General features: G+C 50.8%; 1 protein-coding gene across 1 annotated transcript in view; it reads left to right on the top strand.

Annotated features, from left to right (window-relative positions):
• Positions 1-16,073, top strand: part of SYN2 (synapsin II) — a 48,314-nt gene extending 32,241 nt beyond the window's left edge. The window contains exons 10-12 of the mRNA XM_012809251.1: positions 8,512-8,572; positions 12,546-12,795; positions 15,177-16,073. Of these exons, the coding sequence (XP_012664705.1) occupies positions 8,512-8,572; positions 12,546-12,795; positions 15,177-15,312 (447 nt within the window). The 3' untranslated portion in view covers positions 15,313-16,073. The remainder of the gene's footprint in view (positions 1-8,511; positions 8,573-12,545; positions 12,796-15,176) is intronic.
• Positions 16,074-19,901: the final 3,828 nt, after the last annotated feature.

The following is a 19,901-nucleotide window of genomic DNA, read 5'->3' as shown; positions in this document are numbered from 1 at the left end:
TACCGCCCCTACTCTGTCCTTCTTGAGACAAATTCTTTTCTAGGCCTCTGCAGCCAAATAAGCCTGAAACCTTATTTGGTTTTCATCTACCTCTTTAGCTTCTCCTTCTCAGCCTCCTCTGCTGACTCCGCTCAACCCTAGAGCTTTGTTGATGTGCGTCCTTTAGTGGTCTTCACCATCCCCTTTCTGCTTCCTACCCTAACCACTCCTTTGAATTCCAAATCCATATTTCTCACTCCTGCTCGACATCTTTCCTTGCAGATCTTGAAGACATCCTAAATGAAGCACAGCCCAGGCAGAACTCTAGCTTTCTTTCCCTTCAGCCTGTCCCCTCCACACCCAACCTTCCCAAAGCAATTCATGATCACCTTCAAAGTAGTCCCCTTGGCCATCTGGTGACCGTAGTAATAATCAGCAATGAGATATGTAGCACTTTTTGTAGGATAAGTTTGTGACAATTCAAAGATAGCCCTGTGACCATTCCAGAAAAAGAGTTCCAAAATCGCTTTGAAAATCAGGCTCTGGCATTGGTGCGTAGCTTCCCCTGGGAAGTACTTCGGAGGTGACCGTGGTGATAGTCTGCAGTGAGGTATGGAGCACTTTTTCCTGGATGAACGAGTTAGTGAACTTAACTGTCCCACCTCATTTGTAAGCCCCTACTCTCTCTCTGCCCTTTACCATCCTAGCTCTCAGTCACTACATGTATGACCAGATAGTCTGGGCCTTTGTGTCAGCCATGTCCTCTCCCTGAAATGCTCTTCCCCCTTAGTTTTGCATGGCTGGCCAACTCCTTCATGACAGAGCTGATACTTCACTCCAACACTGCCACCCACTCACTGGCTACCACCTCTCCTTTCTTTGTCTTCTTAGCACTTACTACCAGCTAAGATTATTCTTGTCTATTTCATGGTCTTTTGCATTAGAATGCAAGCTCCCCCAAAGTAGGAACTTGTTAGCTGCTCTGTCTCTAGGGCCTAGCAAAGTATCTAGCAGCTAGTAGCCGTTTAGCACCTCAAAGGTATACCAAAAAGGGGGTAGGGTGCTCAGTGTGGTTTGCCTGTGTGCAGCCAATTGTCTGTAGAAAAGTTAAACAAATAACAAAACTAAGTCTGCCTGCTTTTTATTATCACCATGTGATAGCAATTTTATACAAATGACTGATAAAATATTCCTCCCACCTAGGCCAAGCACTCCCACCACCCCCTCTCCTCGATATGACATTGTAACACCTCTGCTGACCGAGTTCCTGTTCAGAGCAAGCGTCTGTAACCACCTTCTTGGCCCACTGAGGTTGATGGCAGGATGACCTTGGTAGTGTACAAGTGGAAAGGAGATGAAAGAAGGAACATTTCTAGGGTCCTTATATGGCCAGATGAGCCCTTAGGTGAGTCCCTAACTCACATGCCACTACTCACAGTCAAGCCCCTGCTTTCTGGCCTCTAATCTGTGGCTATGGAAGCTCAGCTGAAAGAGCATCTGGCCCGAGTCACAAGCTGCTGCTTGCCCAGAATTCTAGCCTAAGACCAGAACAGACTCGTGACTAGCCATTTGTCTACCTTTCTCTCTTTCTTCCTCCCTATCCTTGTCCTTAGTTACACCATTAGAGCTTTCCTCTCTTTGATTCTAGGAGAATCCCTAAAGCAGACTGGTAGGGGTGGGGATGAAGAGAGGGTGGTGAGGTAGAGAGCACTCCTTACCTTGTTACTAGCCAGCGCCCTAGCCTGGGATGGATTAGCTTATAGAAAATGAAGAGCAAAGACAGGTGAGCAGCCCCACGCTAGCTGCAGTGCACAGTGGAAAAGGATATGGGCAGGGGCATACGATGTGTTGGGTGGGTCACTGAGCACAGTGAGGTTGAGTGACAAAGCCTGATTTGGCTGATGACAGCCTGGCCTTAGCCTCAGTGCTGTCCTGAGAGTCAGCAGGGACAACCCACCCTGTGCACGTGAGACTCTGAGGGCTTCGGGGAAGCTGTGCTCAAGGTAGCAGTGACACCTGGTGGCCAGTGACAGCCAGCGCCTCCAGGCTCTGTACCTACAGAGCCTCCTCCCAGCTCCTGTGGCCCTGACACCCCCTGCACACTTTTGCTGACCCTTGGGGTCTCTGTCTTCTGGGATCTGAGCTGGGCTTTGCATTCTGGGGTCTGGAGAGGTGTGGGCTGCTCATCAGACTCCCAGAAAGTAGGGAGAGAACTTCAGGAGGAGAAAGCTTTGAGGCCATGCCAGTAGCGACGGCATCCTGGTCCTCTCCTTCATATGGCTGGTCTTTGTTTCATTTCACATTACACTAGTCCCACTCCTTGTATTTTCCCATAAAACCTTGTAGAGCAAAAGGTCAGAATTGCTAATGCGGGAATTTCAGACACTGGTGGTGCTAACATGGGGACCAGTCTCCCTTCTGTGCTCCTCAGAGCTGGCTTCCTACTGGGCTCATTGGTTAGAGCCAGGGAGGGGGTGATCTAAGACTTGTCTTGGGAGGGCACTCATGTACATATGGTGTCCGGGATGAAGATGAGCCTGTTCTTCTGCCCTGAGCTGGTTGGAGCACACCTGAAATGTTGTCTCCAGTGTGAGGGCCACAGCATAACAGGGGCAAACTCTAGGTGATTCACTCAGAAGAGGGAAACAAGGAGGCTGAGTCATACGGCAGGTCTGTGCTGGGGGTAAAACTCAGTAGCAGTCTTCTCAAGAGCCCACGGCTTATTATCCTGCCTCCATTAGCCACCGTGGGTAGAAATGGCTCCCAAAGGCAAATCGCTGGACGATGGTTTTGATCCAGTGTAAGAAGTAAATTGTCTAAGAGAGAAAAAGCTGCTGTGGGAAGTGGCATGTGGCTGCCACATCATTGCTCATGCTCAAGCAGGGGTGGAATGAGCCACTTGTCGGGGACACAGTCAGGGGGAGCTGGTGGCTGCGGTTGTTGGGACAGGTGACTTCTAAAATCTTCTTCCAGACCTGCAGTGAGGAGAGCTGGGCTGTGCAGCCCCAGGGCCTGGGAAAGGCCACGATGGGACTTCAGAATGGAAGGACTGAGGCTGGATAGCCTCTGGCCTCTGGTGGGACCTTCTACCAGTATCATTTTTAAACTGGCTTTTTGATCTAAAGAGAAACACAATTTCCAGTCAGGTTTTTCCAGCCCCAAAGGGTCTAAAAGAGAGTTTCTCACTCTGAGAAGTGGAGTCTAGAGGGCTGTGCAACTAAGCAAGAGGCCGCAAACGTTCCTCAGACCCCGACCAGGGAACTTAGAGGGCATCACTTGAGCTTGGAAGAGGTAAATTTAGGACAAATGAAAGGCCTTCCTGCTTCCCACAGCAGGAACAGCTTTTGAGAATTTGTTCCCCCGTGAGTATAAGCTGAGAATGTGAAGCGATTTGGGGCAGGTTCAGATAAAGCCACCAGTGACTAGATCCCTCAACAGACTATTAAGGGAAACTGACTGTTCTGGGACTGTCTTAACTTTCCAGGGATGTCTTTAATCACTCAAAGCTGACATTCTGACCTGGAGTGACCTGACCTTCATTTCCCCCACGGAATTTGTGGACTGCCCCCACGAGACATCTTTTTATGTTGTGGGTTATGGGAGGGTCCCCATCCAGGAGATGAGCTCCACACACAGGCCGGCAATTCCCTTTAGGGAGGAAAGAGGAGCAGCTCATCCTTGGGGCACCTCTTGCAGCCTTTCAGAGGAAGGAGGGTGAACAGTGGTGACCACAGGGGTGAGCCCAGAAAGAGTCCAAGGTGCCCCCACATACGCTGTTCCCTTTGCACTGCCTAAACCTACAACCTCAGACCACATTCTTTCCCGCTGCCTCACTCTCCCTGGGGTCCTAGACCGGGGGAGCAGGGCCTGGGGGAGCTGATCAGAATAGTTCTGTGGCGTGTCCGGCCAGGAGCTTGGCCCGGCCTCTTTCCTGGGGCCAGACCCTGGGACCCTTTCCCAATTTCCTGTCACAGATATGCTGAGCAAGCACAGGCCTTCCTCCTTGGTGGGGGCAGCTGCTGGTCTCAGGCCAGCAGCCCTCAAGAGTTGACTCACTCGGTGCCTTTCCTTCCTCAGTGTCCATCCTGCTGGGACCTCAGATAGGCGCTCCTTTCTCCCCGCTGGGCTGGCCAGAGCCACAGAATGGCAAGTTAAAGGTGCCCTTGACATACACCCACAGAGCCTCATCCCTGGGCTTGGTTCTTCTGTCCCAGGCTGGTGGTTTCCTTTCCAATCACCTCCAGAGCTAATATTTACTGTTTCTGCGGGGAGCTTGCTGGAACTAAGTCTGTGATATTGCAGAGGACATGGTACGGCCAAGCCCAGCCCAACCCCACACGTGAAACTCCTATGCAGCAGGAGGCAAAAAGCCACCCACCAATATCTTCACCACTGGTAGGTGAAATACTAATGAGGTCTTCCTTCCCTTGGATTGGTATTCATTATTATTTCAATAACAGTAGCAATACTCACTTATATCACTACTTTGCCTCACACATCACAGTGCACATTTTTAGTTTAGGCCCCACAGGCCTGATGGGAGATGGTTTAGGCTGGCAGTGCTATCTTTGTTTCACATATCAGCAGAAAAAGAGCAATCAGCTTGCCCAAGGTCACAACTGCCAAGAAGGAGAGCTGGATCTTCTGGCCCCCAGTCCAGGGAGTTCTCCCCCACTACCATGCACCGGGCCCTTCTGGTGCGTCCCACATGAGCGCAGGGAAGGGAAGAATGGGAGAGCTGGGCGTCTGTGGAAGGACGTGCCCTCCTCTCTCAGCGACTGAGTGCTGGACCTTCCAACCAGAACAGCCTCTGAGCTTCACCAGCCCCTCCTGCATCCCTGGCTTCTCTGATTACTAAAGCCCTGTGGATTCAGCACAGCAGGATACCAGCCCAATAGCTTCAGCGCAGGCTTCATGCTAAGCCCCTCAAAGCCTCTACCTGCATGTCACCTCTGCTCAGGCCCAACAGCCCGAGGGTGTTCCTGGGCTCTGCAGCTAAGCCTTGTCTCCATCTCAGATTCCTAAAGAACTGAAAAACGCATGAGGGAATTAGTGGAAGCCCAGAGCCAGAAGAGCCTGTAGAAGTCATCCACCTGCCACTGCAGGGACCTCCTGTACAGCCCCTCTGACCAGAGCTTGTCCAGGCCCTGCTTACACACCTGTCATGCCAGGAAGCTCACTACTACCCCCCATGCCAGCCCTTGACATGATTCAGACTTGCATTTGAGTACTTTCAGGCTTCTGCTAAGCCCTGGGGTGCTTCCACAGTTACCTCAATTAACCCTTATAATATGCCCATTTGAGAAAGACTCAGAGGTTAAATAACATGCCCAAAGTCACTTAAGGAAAGATCTCATTTCCCAACTTCTCACCAACCCGTCTGCTCTGTGTACCCATTTTATTCTGCCTGTAGCCCCCTTAAAAGAGGTGCCCAGAACTGCTTGCAATGCCCTTTCCTGAGGTCAGTCAGGCAGGACAGTGATGGACATGTGGCTCCCCAGGCAAGACGCTGGGGTACCTCCGGCTACATCAGAGCTCCAGCAGCATCATTACAAATGATACTGTGACACTCTCTGAGCTCGTAGTTTGGGTTTTTTTCCCCGTGCTGCTGTAAGGCCATTTATTCCCCTTCCTCTTTGTGTGCAGCTAGGCGTAAGCACTGAACTTCACACTCGTACCTGTTTGAGTCGATCCAACTTCCTGAGCTAAACTCTGCCTCTCCGTCTGGCCATGAGTTCCTGCTCATTGGCTGCAGGCCAGAAAGTGGCAGTGACGCCAGAGTGGCCAGACTTCTGAGGAATTCAGCATCCCTCGAGGCTCTTGGTGACTGGAGACAGATCTCATGGTAGCCACACTCCATGGGGAATAGGCCCTTGGTCCCTAGTAGACAGCAGGCTTGTGGGTGGAGCCAGATTGTCTCAGCCAGGCAAGGGACAGTCCTTGGGGACTCCCCTACATGCCTCCCATAGCCCCTGAGAAGTCTTCAGTATACAACCTCAGTGGAGCCGGGGACAGGAGAAACTTCCTAGGCGCCATTGATGGTGGCTAAGGCACATTCCCGGGCCCCTGAAATTACTCAAATGCTGCCTTTGGGAGCAATTTCCCTGGAGCTCTGGGAAGGGCACTTCTGGGCTCAGTTCATCCCAGGGTGTCTGTTGTGTACACTTCTGTGGCTGAAGGGAGCTGGGGCTGGCCTGCATGGTGTGGTCACCTCTGTGAGCTCATCCTGTAAGTGTCTAGACTTCTATCACTAAAATGTTAACCTATAGGGTTTAAAAATTTTTTTCCTGATGTCATAGGTTCTCATAGATTAGAAGGAACCTTAGTATTTATCCAATCTATCTCATATTTAAAGAAGGAATATTCTGTCCTCCTCAGATGATTCTCTGGCTTCAGTTTGAACACATCCATCCATCTCCCAAGACAGCCTTTCTCACTGTCTTTACAATAGAAAGTTCCTCCTGTAAGTGAAAGTCTGTCTTTCTGGAGCATTTGCTCCCTGGCTCTGGTTCTGCTCTCCTGCAACACGGTCCCCATAACCCTCTCTGAAAATGCCAATTCTCTGGGAGGAGGATGTCTGAGGTGGTTCATTGGCAGCCTTCATTGGTGCCGGGGGTGAGGCCTTGGGGCAGGGCTGGCAAAAACAACCTTGTGGCTCCACAAACTCTGGGATCATTGTCGTCTTTCACCAGAGCCAGGAGAGGCCAGACACTGAAGGTAAAGCCAAGACTAGAGAATAAATAGAAAGGGGTCAGGCCTGGAAGGGGTAAATGTGTTTGTGGCATAGAGGAAGCGGAGGCCAGAAAGGGCAGCTCCCACCATGTTGAAGCCATCAGAGATGCTGATAAAGCAGGAAATGCTGCATAAAGGGGACCCCACGTTAGCCGGCACTCCAGAAGTGTCAGCTCTAAATAATTTAGAGAAGTCACACCACAAGGGAAAAGGTTTAGGAGGATAATAGGTAGCCACGGGGTGGATGGTTTGGAGAAAGAAGAGATGAAAGAATTAGGAGACTCTTCAGTCTAGGCAAGAAATGATGAAGGCCTGACCAAAGTTGGTCAGAAGATGGTGAACCCTAGGTGCCAGGAGGGGAAACTGAGCAGTCTTGATGGCTGGCTGGAGGGGATGGTCCCGGCTGGCTCATTGCAGGTGGGTATAGCAGAGCAAGGGCTCAGAGCATGCCCCATGGACCCATGAGAGTGCTGGGGGGAAGAAAGGGCCATGTTGCTGCTCTTGCATGATTTGGGAGTGGTTGGGGTTGTAGGTAGGATGGGCCTGGTTCTAAGGACTTCTCAAAGGGCCCTGCCTGTGGCTGTGTTCTCTGCAGAGAAGTTGAGGTAATGCTGGTGTTAAAAGACCAGGATCCCAGGAGAGTAACACTTCCTGGCTGTGGGCTGTGGGGCTGAAAACAGACGGGAGGGAAGAATGATGGCCAGGGACAAGTGGGGAACAGGAGGAGAAACAGCTATAACGCGGGAGTGGGGCCAGGGGCCACATCGCAAGGGGAGGGACATCCTCCACCACAGCCCCCCACCCCCGAAGCCCTTCCGGGCATCACCATTGGCACCTCGCGGGGGCTTCAGGCTTCGTGGAGGTTCTTCTTGTGCTGAACTTGAGCTCCAGAGGCTCGCCACTTTCATACAAATGGTAGACGTACTAAGTCACAGGAGGTGTGAAGCTGTCAGAGCAATACAGAAAGAAGGGCAGCTGAGAGGAGAGGTGTGGGGGGAAGCACTGCTGTTGTCGGTAAAGCTAATTGCGCTGTTTGGGAGGGAGAGGCAGCTTGGCCTTCTCAACCTGTGGGTTGCGACCCCTTTGTAACAATGAAAATACATCGTGGCATTAGGAAGGTTGAGAACTATTGCTCTAGGGGCTGATGATTCTCTGCCTTCAGGTCCCTTTCCAAGGGAGTTCTCAGCCCTGTCCAAAGGGTGGATCTGTCCCCTGAGTCAGCCCTAGAATTAATCCCACCCTCAGGTTAACAAGAGAAGTGAGCCAAGCACAGGCTGGTCACCTGGTCAAGCTGTACTCACACACACACTCATGTTCTCACATACACACACACTCACACTCAACACACTCTCCTCCCCAGCCCCACCCCTCCCGCCCCGGGAGCCACCTACAGCCCACCCCGACCCAGGAGTTTCCTGCTGATCCTCCCTTTCCTTTAGGAAGTTGGGCTTGTACACAGGAGTGGCAGCTGGACACCGGGCAGGCCCAAAAGAAACCAGATGGGGTTAGAAGATGCAAAGCTTCTAGAAGGAACAAGTCTGAAAGGGGATGAAATGGAAAGGCCGTGGAGGAGGCCTCAGGCATTGTCACCAGAGTGGTTCTGAGCCCCAACCTGCCCACACTGTACCCCAGCACACCCAGAGGCTGAGGAACCCTGTGAGAGGCGTTCCTGGACCCGCAGAGACCTACAGCCGATCCCACCGGCTCCCACTGCAGCCTCACCGCCGAGCTGCGGGGTCTTCTTGGGAATTGATGCACTTGGAGCTTCGTGTTTATCTCTTCTGCTTTTTTGTCTTCCAGAGCGGAGCACTTAAGGATCCAGACTCGAGCAAGACCCCACCTCAGCGGCCACCGCCCCAAGGTTGTTTACAGTATATTCTCGACTGTAATGGCATTGCAGTAGGGCCAAAACAAGTCCAAGCTTCTTAAAGTGATTGGTAGTTAATTTTTCAAAGCAGAAATTTTAAGCCAAAAACAAACAAGAAAAGAAAAGAAAGGCAAGCAGGGGAGGGGAGCACCAGGCCCCCTCCCCGTGTGCCGTCGCCTGTGCTCTTTCCGTGCTGACCGGACTGTGTTCCTCCTGTGCAGTGTCAGCCCCTTGTCTGGTTGTTCCCCTGTTCCCGCTCATACTTGTAATGCTCACTTATGTTTTCTCTGTACAATTTGTGACTCCAGGGCTGTTTGTCAACAGTGTACAAAAGAATTGTGCCTCTCCCAAGTCCAGCGTGACTCTATCTTCCAGGTGGTTCCATAGTATTTTTTAAAGCATTACATAATGTGGGGGTGGGGGAGCAGCAGGAGCGGACGGGAGAAACGAAAACCATGCCCCGAACCCAACTCCTCTCCTCCTCCCAGGCTCAGATAAGCCCCTCCCCACCCCCACTTTCCCTCCATGAATGTGCTTGGGAATCTCCATGAACTGTGCTTTCTGCTTCTTTTCTGCATGACTAGGGTAAATAGCTAGAACTTTAAGAGATTTTCAAGATCCAACTTCCATAGCTTCATCCGTTGAATCTGAAGGCGTCTGCCTTTTTCTCCATTTGCTAACGTGGTGCAGTTTGAGTCCGTGTGAATAGGCTGGCCGTGCCTGCACAGCTCTTGTGTTTTCAGTGATGACATGAAGTACAAAGAACAATCTTGTTTCCAGGAATGTGTTCCGTATTTTACATCCCAGTGTACCCTTCATCTTTATTAACTAATTAGCTATGAGATTAAACAAACAAACAAAAAAGGGGGCCGCTGATGTGCAATATCAGAGTGAACTTGTGAGTACTTTCTGTGTTTTGATTTCAGTCTCCCTGAGTTGTTTGTTTCTTTGTCGCTGTTTCCGAATCGGCCGTGTGTGTGCTTCTGTGGAACTGAGGCTGCTTTGTATTCCCCACAGCTTGACCTGTGAGCAGAGAGGATGCTCCGGCAATGTTGGATGTAGAATGCAGGGAGCCACTGAAAGTCTGGGAAGGGTTTGACCTTTCTGCTCTTGGCCTCTCCCGAGGCAGCATAAACGAGACCAAACCAAAAACATCTCACATCACTCGAGCGGGTACACTGCCTACAGAGCTCTGAGGTGGACTCCCCCTCTGGTCCTTAGCTGTTCACGAGAGCCTTGCAGAGTCCAGGGACAGAGGCGTGTTCTCTTGCCTGGCGAGAGCTGTCTCAGTTTGAGCTGGTACAGGTTTTGGACAGAGGCACCATGGCCGTAGCTCTTGAAGAACACTCCCCACCAATTTGTCCTGTTTCCTCCCACGAGGAGCACCTGGGCAGATGACGAGGCAGTTAATTGAACCAGGCCTCAGGCCCAGTGCCTCCTCTTGCCACCTCCTGGCCAGGCTGGGAACGGGCAGCACGTGGCTGCCTCTAGCACCATGGTCCAGGGGAGTCCCTGCCAGTAGTTAGCCTGTCAGAAGAACGTTACTGCCGGCTCTGTTTGTACAGCCCCGCCCACCTCTGTACTGACGTGCCCGTTCTGGACTCCTAGCTCTGAGCAGTGGCCAGTGTTGGTTGTATGTAACAACAGTTGCATGTTATAGGCTCACCCCCTGGTTCCTCCTTCAGCCGCTTGCAAATACAAGGCCGCAGAGACATGCACTGAGTGTGAACGTTCTCATCTGCGGCCCCTCCCTGAGATGATGGTGGTGGTGGATCTGTTGTAAATACATACATATATGCATACACGCGCTTCCAGGCGGGTGGCGTAAGAATCAGGTCCTTAAATACCTCCCAATCTGATGAAATGACAGAAAGAAGTAAAGTGACATTTCCCAGAGCGGAGGAATACATTTTTAATTTTTTTTTTCTTTTTGTCCTAGTGGTGAGCTTCTGGTGGTGTTGCTTCTCTGCATGTTATCAGTGTGTACATCCAGGTGCTTTTCATGTGACATTTGTGAGCCACAAGTGCAAGTTGCCATTTGAATGCAGTCAGGCTGCAGGGTGGTGTCAGCCGAGGTCTCTCAGGTGGGGGAGAAACTGGCTAGGGCTCCCACTGCCAAACACACAGACAGCAGAACCTGACTGTCATGTGCCCTCAGGCAGCATGCTAAGGGACAACTCTGTGGCCTGGGGGACAACCGTGTCACAGTATAGGATTGCCGTTCAGGTGTTTTGTATCCATTTCTTTTCTGATGTTGTCCCCTGTTTTTGTACTGATCCAGCTGGGAGAACCTCAGCCAATGCTGGAAGTGTGATTGAAGTACCTCTCTTTTGTGACTCTCTTGTACAGCTTAATGTGCAATAAAGGAAAAGTTATATCTGTCTTCAGTGTTAAGTTGTAAAGTTTCTGGCTATTCAAGTTATCTTTGTACAAGTGCGAATGCATTCAGGTTTCAGTTACAAGAGGCTGACCTACCAACCTGCCTCATTTTACAAGAAAACGTGAATACAAATATTGATGAACTTTGGAAAGGCAAACACACCGGTTAACATGAAATAATCCACTAACCTGTCATCTTTACTAGTCGTTTGATTTGAACTTGGAACTTCTTCAACATGAAGAATCTCATTTATCTATGTATGTATTGATTTCTGTGTAACTAACCCTGGTGTTAACTAGCAACTGATGGTAACAGGGAGGCCGTGTCCTTGCAGCGGGAGGTGAGCGGACAGTCTTGGAGGCACAGTGGCCTAGGCATACAATTCCGCCTCTCCAGGGGAGGCAGGTGTGCTGGTGTTTCTAGAGAACTGGGTAATAACAGTTCTTAGCTGCTATTGAGTTTCTGCAAGCCTCCTCCTTCCAGCAGGTCTGTGGATGTGGACTCTGGGACTGAGGCTGAGAAACTGGATCTTCCAGGCCGAGTGTGCACCGTTTCCACTAATCGGCATGTGCTAATGGAGATGTCTCTTGATTTATTAGCATAGGGCCACACCCCTTCCCACAGCAAGTCCTGAGCAATTTGGTATCACACTTACTGCCTGTCAACTCCCAGAGGAAAGTGGACCTTTATTCTCTCTGGGCCACCAGCTGGTTTTATGTCTCCTTCTGGGAGGAGGGTATGCTGGTCCTTCTTGGGCGGGGAGGAGTTCTTCTTTGCCCTATGGAGCCCACCACACCCCCAGGAGAGAATGGGATTTGGTGTCTGGAGAGTTTCACCCATATACCTGGGAGGTACATTATGTTGGAGCCTCTCAGGATGGAACTGAGAGGCAAAAGAATACCCAGGAAGGATTTCTCCTGGTCCTGGGCACAGTCGACGCTCCATTGCAGCCCTGGTGGGGTGGGCATGGTGATCAGTGCGCAGGCTTGGGGGAGGTCCAGGGGAAGCAGCTCCTTAGAACTGTCTCATCCCTTATCGCCTTTGAACACCATTGACTTAAAAGATAACTGGAACTAGGACTTACTTTCTTAAGTGTTAGGATGGGAAAAGCCCAGGTGCAGAGAAGTTTGGTGACTTGCCCAAGCAGTCAGGTAGATCGCTTCTTAAGTTGTCTGATTCCCAGTCCAGGGTTCTTTCCACCTCCCTCTAGTATGCCCACTCTGTGGGACTTGGGACTTCCTACTACACTCCAGAGCAGGGTGGCCTACACGTGAGGCGTCTCAGGGCAGAGCCGTGGGGTCCCTCTGGAAGAGACCTCACCTCTGACTGGGGTCTGCTCAGCCCCTGTCATCTCCCCTGTCTTCCTGACCTCCTCTGCGTCTGCACTGCTGCATCTCAGAGACGGAGCAGACAGTGGTGGGTGTGAGGGAGACCAGGGACTCCATGGGAGCTCTCCAGAGCTTCCAGTGGCTTTTTGTAATAGAGCATATGCTTTGGGTAATTAACCACACCCTTTGAGACGTAGATTCTAATAAGGAAACCCTTTGATACGGTTAAATTATGAAGTTTTTCTTGTACTGAACCTAGGGGGCCCTGGGCAACCCCAAGGAACGCAGCCCCCAGGCAAGGTGCTGCCTCCACGCCGGCTCCCCCCTGGACCATCACTGCCACCTTCCTTCTCCTCCACCTCCTCTTCCTCTTCCTCCTCCTCGGCTCCTCAGCTGCCGGGCGGCCCCACCACCCACGGAGAGGCACCCTCCAGCAGCAGCTCCCTGGCAGAGGCCCAGCCGCCCCCAGCTGCTCCACCACAGAAGCCCCAGCCTCACCCACAGCTCAAGTAAGAGACAACACAGCAGCTCCCTCCCCCTTCCTGCCCTTCCGCACGTGGGCTCCAGAGCTGCCAGAAAGCACCTTCCGTCCAGCCGCCTCCTACATGTATTTTGTAGTGGGGTTTTGGGGTATTTTTTTGTTTTGTTCTTTGGTTTTCTTGGTGAGAGGAATGGTTGGAGTTGACTGGGGAGGGGAAGGAAGAGGGAAGTGAAAATCTCAAGTGCAGCTAGAAGCTCAGACCCTGCCTCCAGGCTTCCTGGGAAGTGGCACTGCCGCCTCTCCAGGCTTATGCCAGCTTAGGATTTGGCTTGGTTTTTTTGTTTGTTTGTTTTTTAACCCTATCTCCCACTCTTTTTCCATTCCTTTTCTCTCTGTGTCTCTCTCCTTCTGAAACTTTTTAAAAATCTTCCCTGCCTCTGACTCACAGTTCAGGGTGTACTGTCAGCAAGGCTGCCCAGAACAAAAAGGGGAAGTGATTAAATCCATTTCAATTTTTTACCTTCCACTCCGTCTGAAGGAGGCCAGTTTGTGGTGCGGGCAGCAGAGCAGTCCCTGGGTGCACATGCTGAGGAGCTCTGCCCCCAGGGGTCCCCTCATCCCTAGCAGTTACCCTCGAAGCCCCCCATTTGCTGCTGTGCAGGGAAGCACTGAGGACCCGTGGGAAGCCCCAGCTGTCCTGGGGTGGTACAGATGCTGGTCAGTTCCAGTAGGGAAGCCTCTGATTGTTTCCACTGTCCCCAGGCAGACAGCTGTAGTCTCAGGCAACAGGAGTGATCCTCCCAGGCTTTTCAGAGTGAGAATCTTAGTAAATGAATCTTCAGGGAGGGAGAGAAGGGAATATAGAATTCTGGAGTTTGAATGAGTGGCTTGGAGATCCTCTAGCCATTGCACAGTTGAGAAAACAGATTTTCTTTCTCAAAGCCACTCTTCCAGTTAGTGAGCCAGGGTTGGGGGCTCAGGTGTCCAGAGGGCTACTTTGTCTGGGTCTTCCAGTGCATTATCCACGTACACTCCCATCCCTGGCCAGTGGCACCTCTCACATCTCACCTGGCCCATAACAGCCCTTCCACCTGGCTGTTTTCTGAGGCTGACTTGCTGGTCTCTCCCACCTCCTGGCTGGCCAACTCCAGCCCTAGTCTGAGGCCACATCCTTGGGCTGTCCCTGCCTCTGGGCTGAAGTTGTTGAACAGAGCCAGCCTCTGACGACAAGCTGGAGGGTTGTGCTGGGTACCCTTTGTCTGTGCACAGAAAAGAGTCACCCCCTCTGGAGGCCAGCATGTCACGGCCTGCCCCCAGCCAGAAGGAGAGGCAAGGATTCTGCTTGGAGTCCCTGCAGGAGAGTGCCCACTCAGGGTCTGGAGAAGGGAGTTTCCTGGGCTTCACCCAGCATTTAGGGGGCAGGACAGGAGTTCCAAGACCCCAGGAGAAGAGGTCTGAAGCTGAAAACCTGCAGGAAAGAGGGTCAGTGGGGGGTAAACAGGAGACAGGCCTGGCCACCAGAGCAGCCCCCGTGTCCTCTCTGGGAGTGTGAGCCTGGCCTCCTCACAGCCCTGTGCCTTCGTAGTTTTTCTCTCTGAACTGCTAGTCTCTGAAATGAAAAATAGGGTTTCTAAAATGTGGGTGATTTGGGTTTTTTTCATTAGAGAACTGCTCAATAAACACATACAGGCCTCCTTTGCCCTTGGGCACCCTAAACTCCACAGACCTCATTTAGGGCTCCTGTGAGGGAGGCTGCAAGGGTGATCACATCCATTTTAAGAACAAGGAAATTGAGGAGTTAGAGTTTTAGGCCTAGCTAATAGGTTCTTTTAGAATCAAAGAAAAGGGCAAAATAGAGCCTGGAGATCATCATGTCACCGAGCATCCATGCGTCACTCAGGAGAGTCTGAGCCCTAGGAAGGCCAAGAGGGAGGGGGTGGCAGAGCCAAGACGCTGCCCCAGGTCTTCTGATGCTAGCTGCACAAGGTGACAGTCACTGGGACAGAGAATGCAGGGTACAGGCTCAGGTCACAGGCTCCTTCCTCCCCTCTGAGGAGCAGGTGTGAGGATCCTAGGTCAATGCTCACTAAGCCAGGGCCTCTGGAATCTAGCACTGGGACCTGTTAGCGTGAAACAAAAGAGACAGCCTGGGAGGCACCCCTTCCTCCTCTCTCCCTTCTCTCTCTCTCTCCCCCCTGCTCCCTCGTTCCCACGCTGCCCCCACCCTTTCCTGTTTCAATAACACTGAAGGTGGGGAAACAGCGTAGGGGGCTCCTGGGGTCCTGGTAGTGCCCTGGTCCTCCCAGGGTGGGAGTGGGGGTTCCAGTTGTACGCCCTTGTGTTGCCGTCTGTCCCTGCCTTGCCCTGGACACCACCCCTCTCACGTTGTCTCTGGTTTTTATCCTCAAGCAAGTCGCAGTCCCTGACAAATGCCTTCAGCTTCTCTGAGTCCTCCTTCTTCCGGTCTTCAGCCAGTGAGGATGAAGCCAAAGCAGAGACCATCCGGAGCTTGAGGAAGTCCTTTGCCAGCCTCTTTTCAGATTAGCCCTTCAGACACACGGGGCACCCGGCCCAGCCGGGAGAGGCATCTCAGACACTCACCAACAGCAGTCAGCCCGCTTGGTGGTGATGCCCAATGACCCTGACCTGCGTGGTCCCCCCTGTGCTCCGTCGTGCTGAGTGATGTTGTGCAGCCCAGAAAGGATCATGTGACAGTCTCAGGGAGGTGTCTGCCCAGCCAGGGGCACCTGACGTCAGAGAGGAGAGAGCTGCTTCCCTGTAGTCGTGAGCGTTTCCTTCTGAAGTCATCGTTCGCTGTGAGTTTAGTGGCCTTATTGTGACAGCGCCGTCATGTCTTATTCTTCCCTGTGAAACCAGGATTACTCGAAGACTCCTGCCAGCTTAACCTAGCTCAGTCGCAGTGCTAAGCATGCCCCCTGCCTTTAGTCAGCGACACCTGTTGGGGAAGCAGATACTTCCCCCGAAGTGCTAAAGCTCTAAGTTGTAGCAACTTTCCCCAAACTGGATCCCTTGTCCCACCGTGTTCACTGTTTAAAGCACAACCACCCACCCCGTGAGGTCCTAGACTGCAGTAGCAGTGAAGCACCCTGGGTCTGCTGGTCCTCAGGAGAAACATGGATTGTCTCCCCTCTGCTCCCCTCTGGAGGGTGGTTCTTACGTGCAGTCTGCAGTGATCTTGAACTCCAAAGCTGCTGCACAGAGGAGAATGCATGCCACTATGACAGCAGGTTGCCAAGTTTTGTGTTCATCTCCTAATAAATGTTAAGACTTTTTGGTGTAATAAAAGCAGCAGCATTAACCAGCATTTGATTCAGCCATGGGGTCTCCCCTCAGCCACCCTGTAGGCTGAGAGAGTGTACGTGAGACTATGTGTTTGTGAGTGCAGGAAGTGAACAGTCCGGGAGGGTGAAGCCCCACATGTGCACGTGTATGTATGTGTGTGTGTGTGTGAGAGAGAGAGAGAGAGAATGAGGGCAGGTGTACATCCGTGTTTGCAAGAGTTGGAGAACGTCTCCTGCAGGACAGCTGGCCTGCCTTCATCAACTCAGCATTGCTACCTACTTTACTGAACGCTTAAAGCTGTCGAATGAGCACAGCACCAGCACTCTGGCTCCAGAGCAGCTGAGGTAGACTGGCTTGTCTGGTCTAGCATCCAGCTCCTCAGCTGCAACCCATGAGGCTGGAGCAGCCACTGGCCTGCTGTGATGAACACAAAGCCCCCCAACGGCATCCTGCAGAGGCCTGCGATTGAGGGTGGGGCCTGACGGACGTCCCTGCAGCTTCATGTCTCCCTGGTACTCAAGCACACATCCCAAGGACCACAGATGTGCCGTGAAGATAATTGCCAGCAGTCGGCACTGACGAGAAGAAACCAGCATATGAACCAGACGTTAACATAATATCTAAATGCTAAATATCTAAACCTCTAAATAATTCCATAACATAATATCTAAATGCTACATATCTAAACCTCTAAATAATTCCCTACACACGAGACTTGTCCTACCAACCCAACAAGATGACAGTCCTCCTGCCACACGGTTTCACTGACTCTCCTCATGAACAGAAGCTGCTGAGAGGTCAGAGGATGACCTTCTCTGGTACCAGGGTCTTCTTTCTGTCATTCCCTATTTTCAGGGTTTAAGGATTGAGAATGGTGCCTTCTTCTCACACCTGAAAAATAGGAAGGTGAACCTCCAGCTGAGAAACATGGGGGAGGCCTCCTCCCACAGCGCACATACCCAGGGAGCACCCAGCAAACAAAAGGGCAGGAGATGGGGGCTCCAGGTCACTCAGCTTCGGGGTTCCTTCCATTCCCAACTATAGTGGAGGCCAAACTTCCTCCTCTCCTCTATGTTCCAACAGGACAGACACATTTTATTTAATGCTTTTACATGCACACGAGAGTCTTCAAGAGGAAAATGAAGACTCAAAGAAGCTTTTAGGCCCAAAACTTACATACCATCGTAAACAAAGAACAATAAATTGTGAGGATGTGACAAGACAAAGGGCTCTGACTGGAGCTGGTAAATTGTGGGGAAATGACTAGGAAACGTACAGGGAAAACTCATGGAAGAGAAGGATTACAGATTCTGGTGAGGCTTTGTATAGATTGATGTCTGCGTCCACTCCCTGTCCTGGCAGTCAGATGGCTGACCTCTTCTTTGTAGGTTGGGGAGCCAGCTTTCCCAGTGAGGTTTTAGTTCCTGCTTCTTAGGCAGAAAAGGAGAGGTCAGGAACCTCCTGAATCTGTTGTAGCTCCACTCCCTTCGGCTCAAAATAATCAATATGCCAAAGTGGCATTTTTTGAGGGGCCACGCTCTGAACCCTGTGACAACTAAGACCCTACCACTCATAGTTGCTTCTATCCCTCTGATCCCAGATCTGTCGTAAGAGAATACATTCATTAGTCAAAAGGCATTTATTGGAGACTTCAAATGAACACATGCGTGATGGATTCAAAGAAATACAGGAGAACAGGAGACCCTCCATAGCTGACCACCCCCCTACACTGCCCACCTTCTTCAGTTGAAGTAATTTTCACAGACTGGTCACACACCACATGTACGGATCAGTACAGCAGGCCTAGTTCTTTATGTTGACCACCTCTGTGTGTTGACCCATTTGTTTCAGTCCCTTGGGCGGTCAGCTTCACAGAGGATCTATTGTAGTTTCTGATATTTTTGTAGTACCTATTAAATTTCAGGCACTAGTCCAAATACTAAACATGTATCAGCTTATTCATTCCCTATGACAAGCCTACATGATAGGTACTATAATATTATTACTTTACCAATGAGAAATGGAGGCTTATCAAAATTCAATGATTGCTCAGTCAAGGTTACCCAGCTGGTCAGGTGGCAGAGCTGGGCTTTGAACTCAAGCAGTGTGGCAGTACAACTCGTAGTCTTAACAACTCTGTCATATTACTTTTATTCAATCTAGCAGAGGCAACAAGACGTGATTTTATTACATTTTACATAATGTGATCAGGAAGTAAGAGGCACACACAAAAATGCTTCACTTCCAAACCCACTTCTTTTCCTCACCATCTTTCCATCCCCTGACCCCGGGGAAAGGTGGGCGGGAGAAGGTGAGGAAGCTTGTCACCAACGCTGCTGACCCCTTGTCCTAAACCATGAGTAACACACACCATGTATCTTATTCTGATCAAATACAATTCTAGTTCTTAAAAAATTACTCATTCTTCCACATGTGATGTCAGACCAAAACCCACAAGTGGTTTATTTAGAAAATGAGTCAGCCTGGAACTGCTAGGGGTGACAAAAAGGAGAGGCATTTCCCAGAGGTCATGCAACACCCTAGTCCAAAGGACACACGGATTCTGTCCAACCCTTAGTAACAGGGCGGGACCGGGGGTGGGGGACTTCCGTTCAAAAATAGCCCTCTTGGTACTTACTAAAGATAGCCCTAGAGACTAGGAAATTGGCTACTCACAATAATCAATAAATATTCAATGCATGTTGTAATAAAAATTATCTAATGCTAGGATCTCCAAAATGTTCATTGCAGTCCTCTGTGGACCTTGAAGCCTTTGGTCTTATATGGGTTGTGAGCACTGTGCAACCACCAAGCAGTTTACAGGACTCCCCCTCCCCCTGCCTTCACTCCAGATTAGCAAAGACCAACAGCCTCTTCCCTATCCTCTTGGAACCCACTCCCATCTCCTTGAGTTAAGGTGAACTAATTCTGTTCTTTGTTTATTTGTGCACAACTTTGTATTTGGTACTGACTAAAACAGTAAATTTTGTGGGAGGACATAAAAATGAGTTAAGCAAGGATTCTGCCTTCACGAAGCTTACAGCCCAGTAAGGGAGATAAGTTAATATGAAGAAGAAGGTGAAATACCATAAGACACATGAAGCCAAAATGTTAGTTTGTAATAAAGTTAAGCTCAAAGGGTCTTTGGTGAGGAGATGGGAAATGGAACTGTCACGTGTTGCTAGGGGAGCATGTGCTAGTATTACCACTGCAAGGAACGATTTGGCAACATCTCAGGCATAAACCCTGTGACTCAGCAATTCCATTTCTGGACACTTACTCTAGACACTCCCTTGCACGTGTACATAAGGAAGCAAGTAAAAGAATATTGGTTGCACCACTGTTTGTGCAAAGAATGGAAACAAGCATCTCTCCTGGGGGAATGAAAACACATTGTGGCTTATTCACGAATTGCAATACTGTGTAGAACTGTGGTCCCCAACCCCTATGCCACCTGTGGCCTGTTAGGAATGGAAGCTTCATCAGTATTTACAGCTGCTCCCCATCACTCACTGCACAGCAGGAGTGAGTGGCCTGTTAGCAAGGAAGCTTCATCTGTATTTACAGCCACTCCCATCACTCACTGCACAGCGGGAGTGAGTGGCCTGTTAGCAAGGAAGCTTCATCAGTATTTACAGCCGCTCCCCATCACTCACTGCACAGCGGGAGTGAGTGGCCTGTTAGCAAGGAAGCTTCATCTGTATTTACAGCTGCTCCCATCACTCACTGCACAGCAGGAGTGAGTGGCCTGTTAGCAAGGAAGCTTCATCAGTATTTACAGCTGCTCCCATCACTCACTGCACAGCGGGAGTGAGTGGCCTGTTAGCAAGG

Source organism: Otolemur garnettii, unplaced genomic scaffold (assembly GCF_000181295.1).
Source record: "Otolemur garnettii isolate 467f Iridium unplaced genomic scaffold, OtoGar3 scaffold00101, whole genome shotgun sequence".
NCBI lineage: Eukaryota > Metazoa > Chordata > Mammalia > Primates > Galagidae > Otolemur > Otolemur garnettii.
The sequence above is the reverse complement of the archived record's forward strand: the minus strand, read 5'-3'. Positions and strand labels throughout refer to the sequence as shown.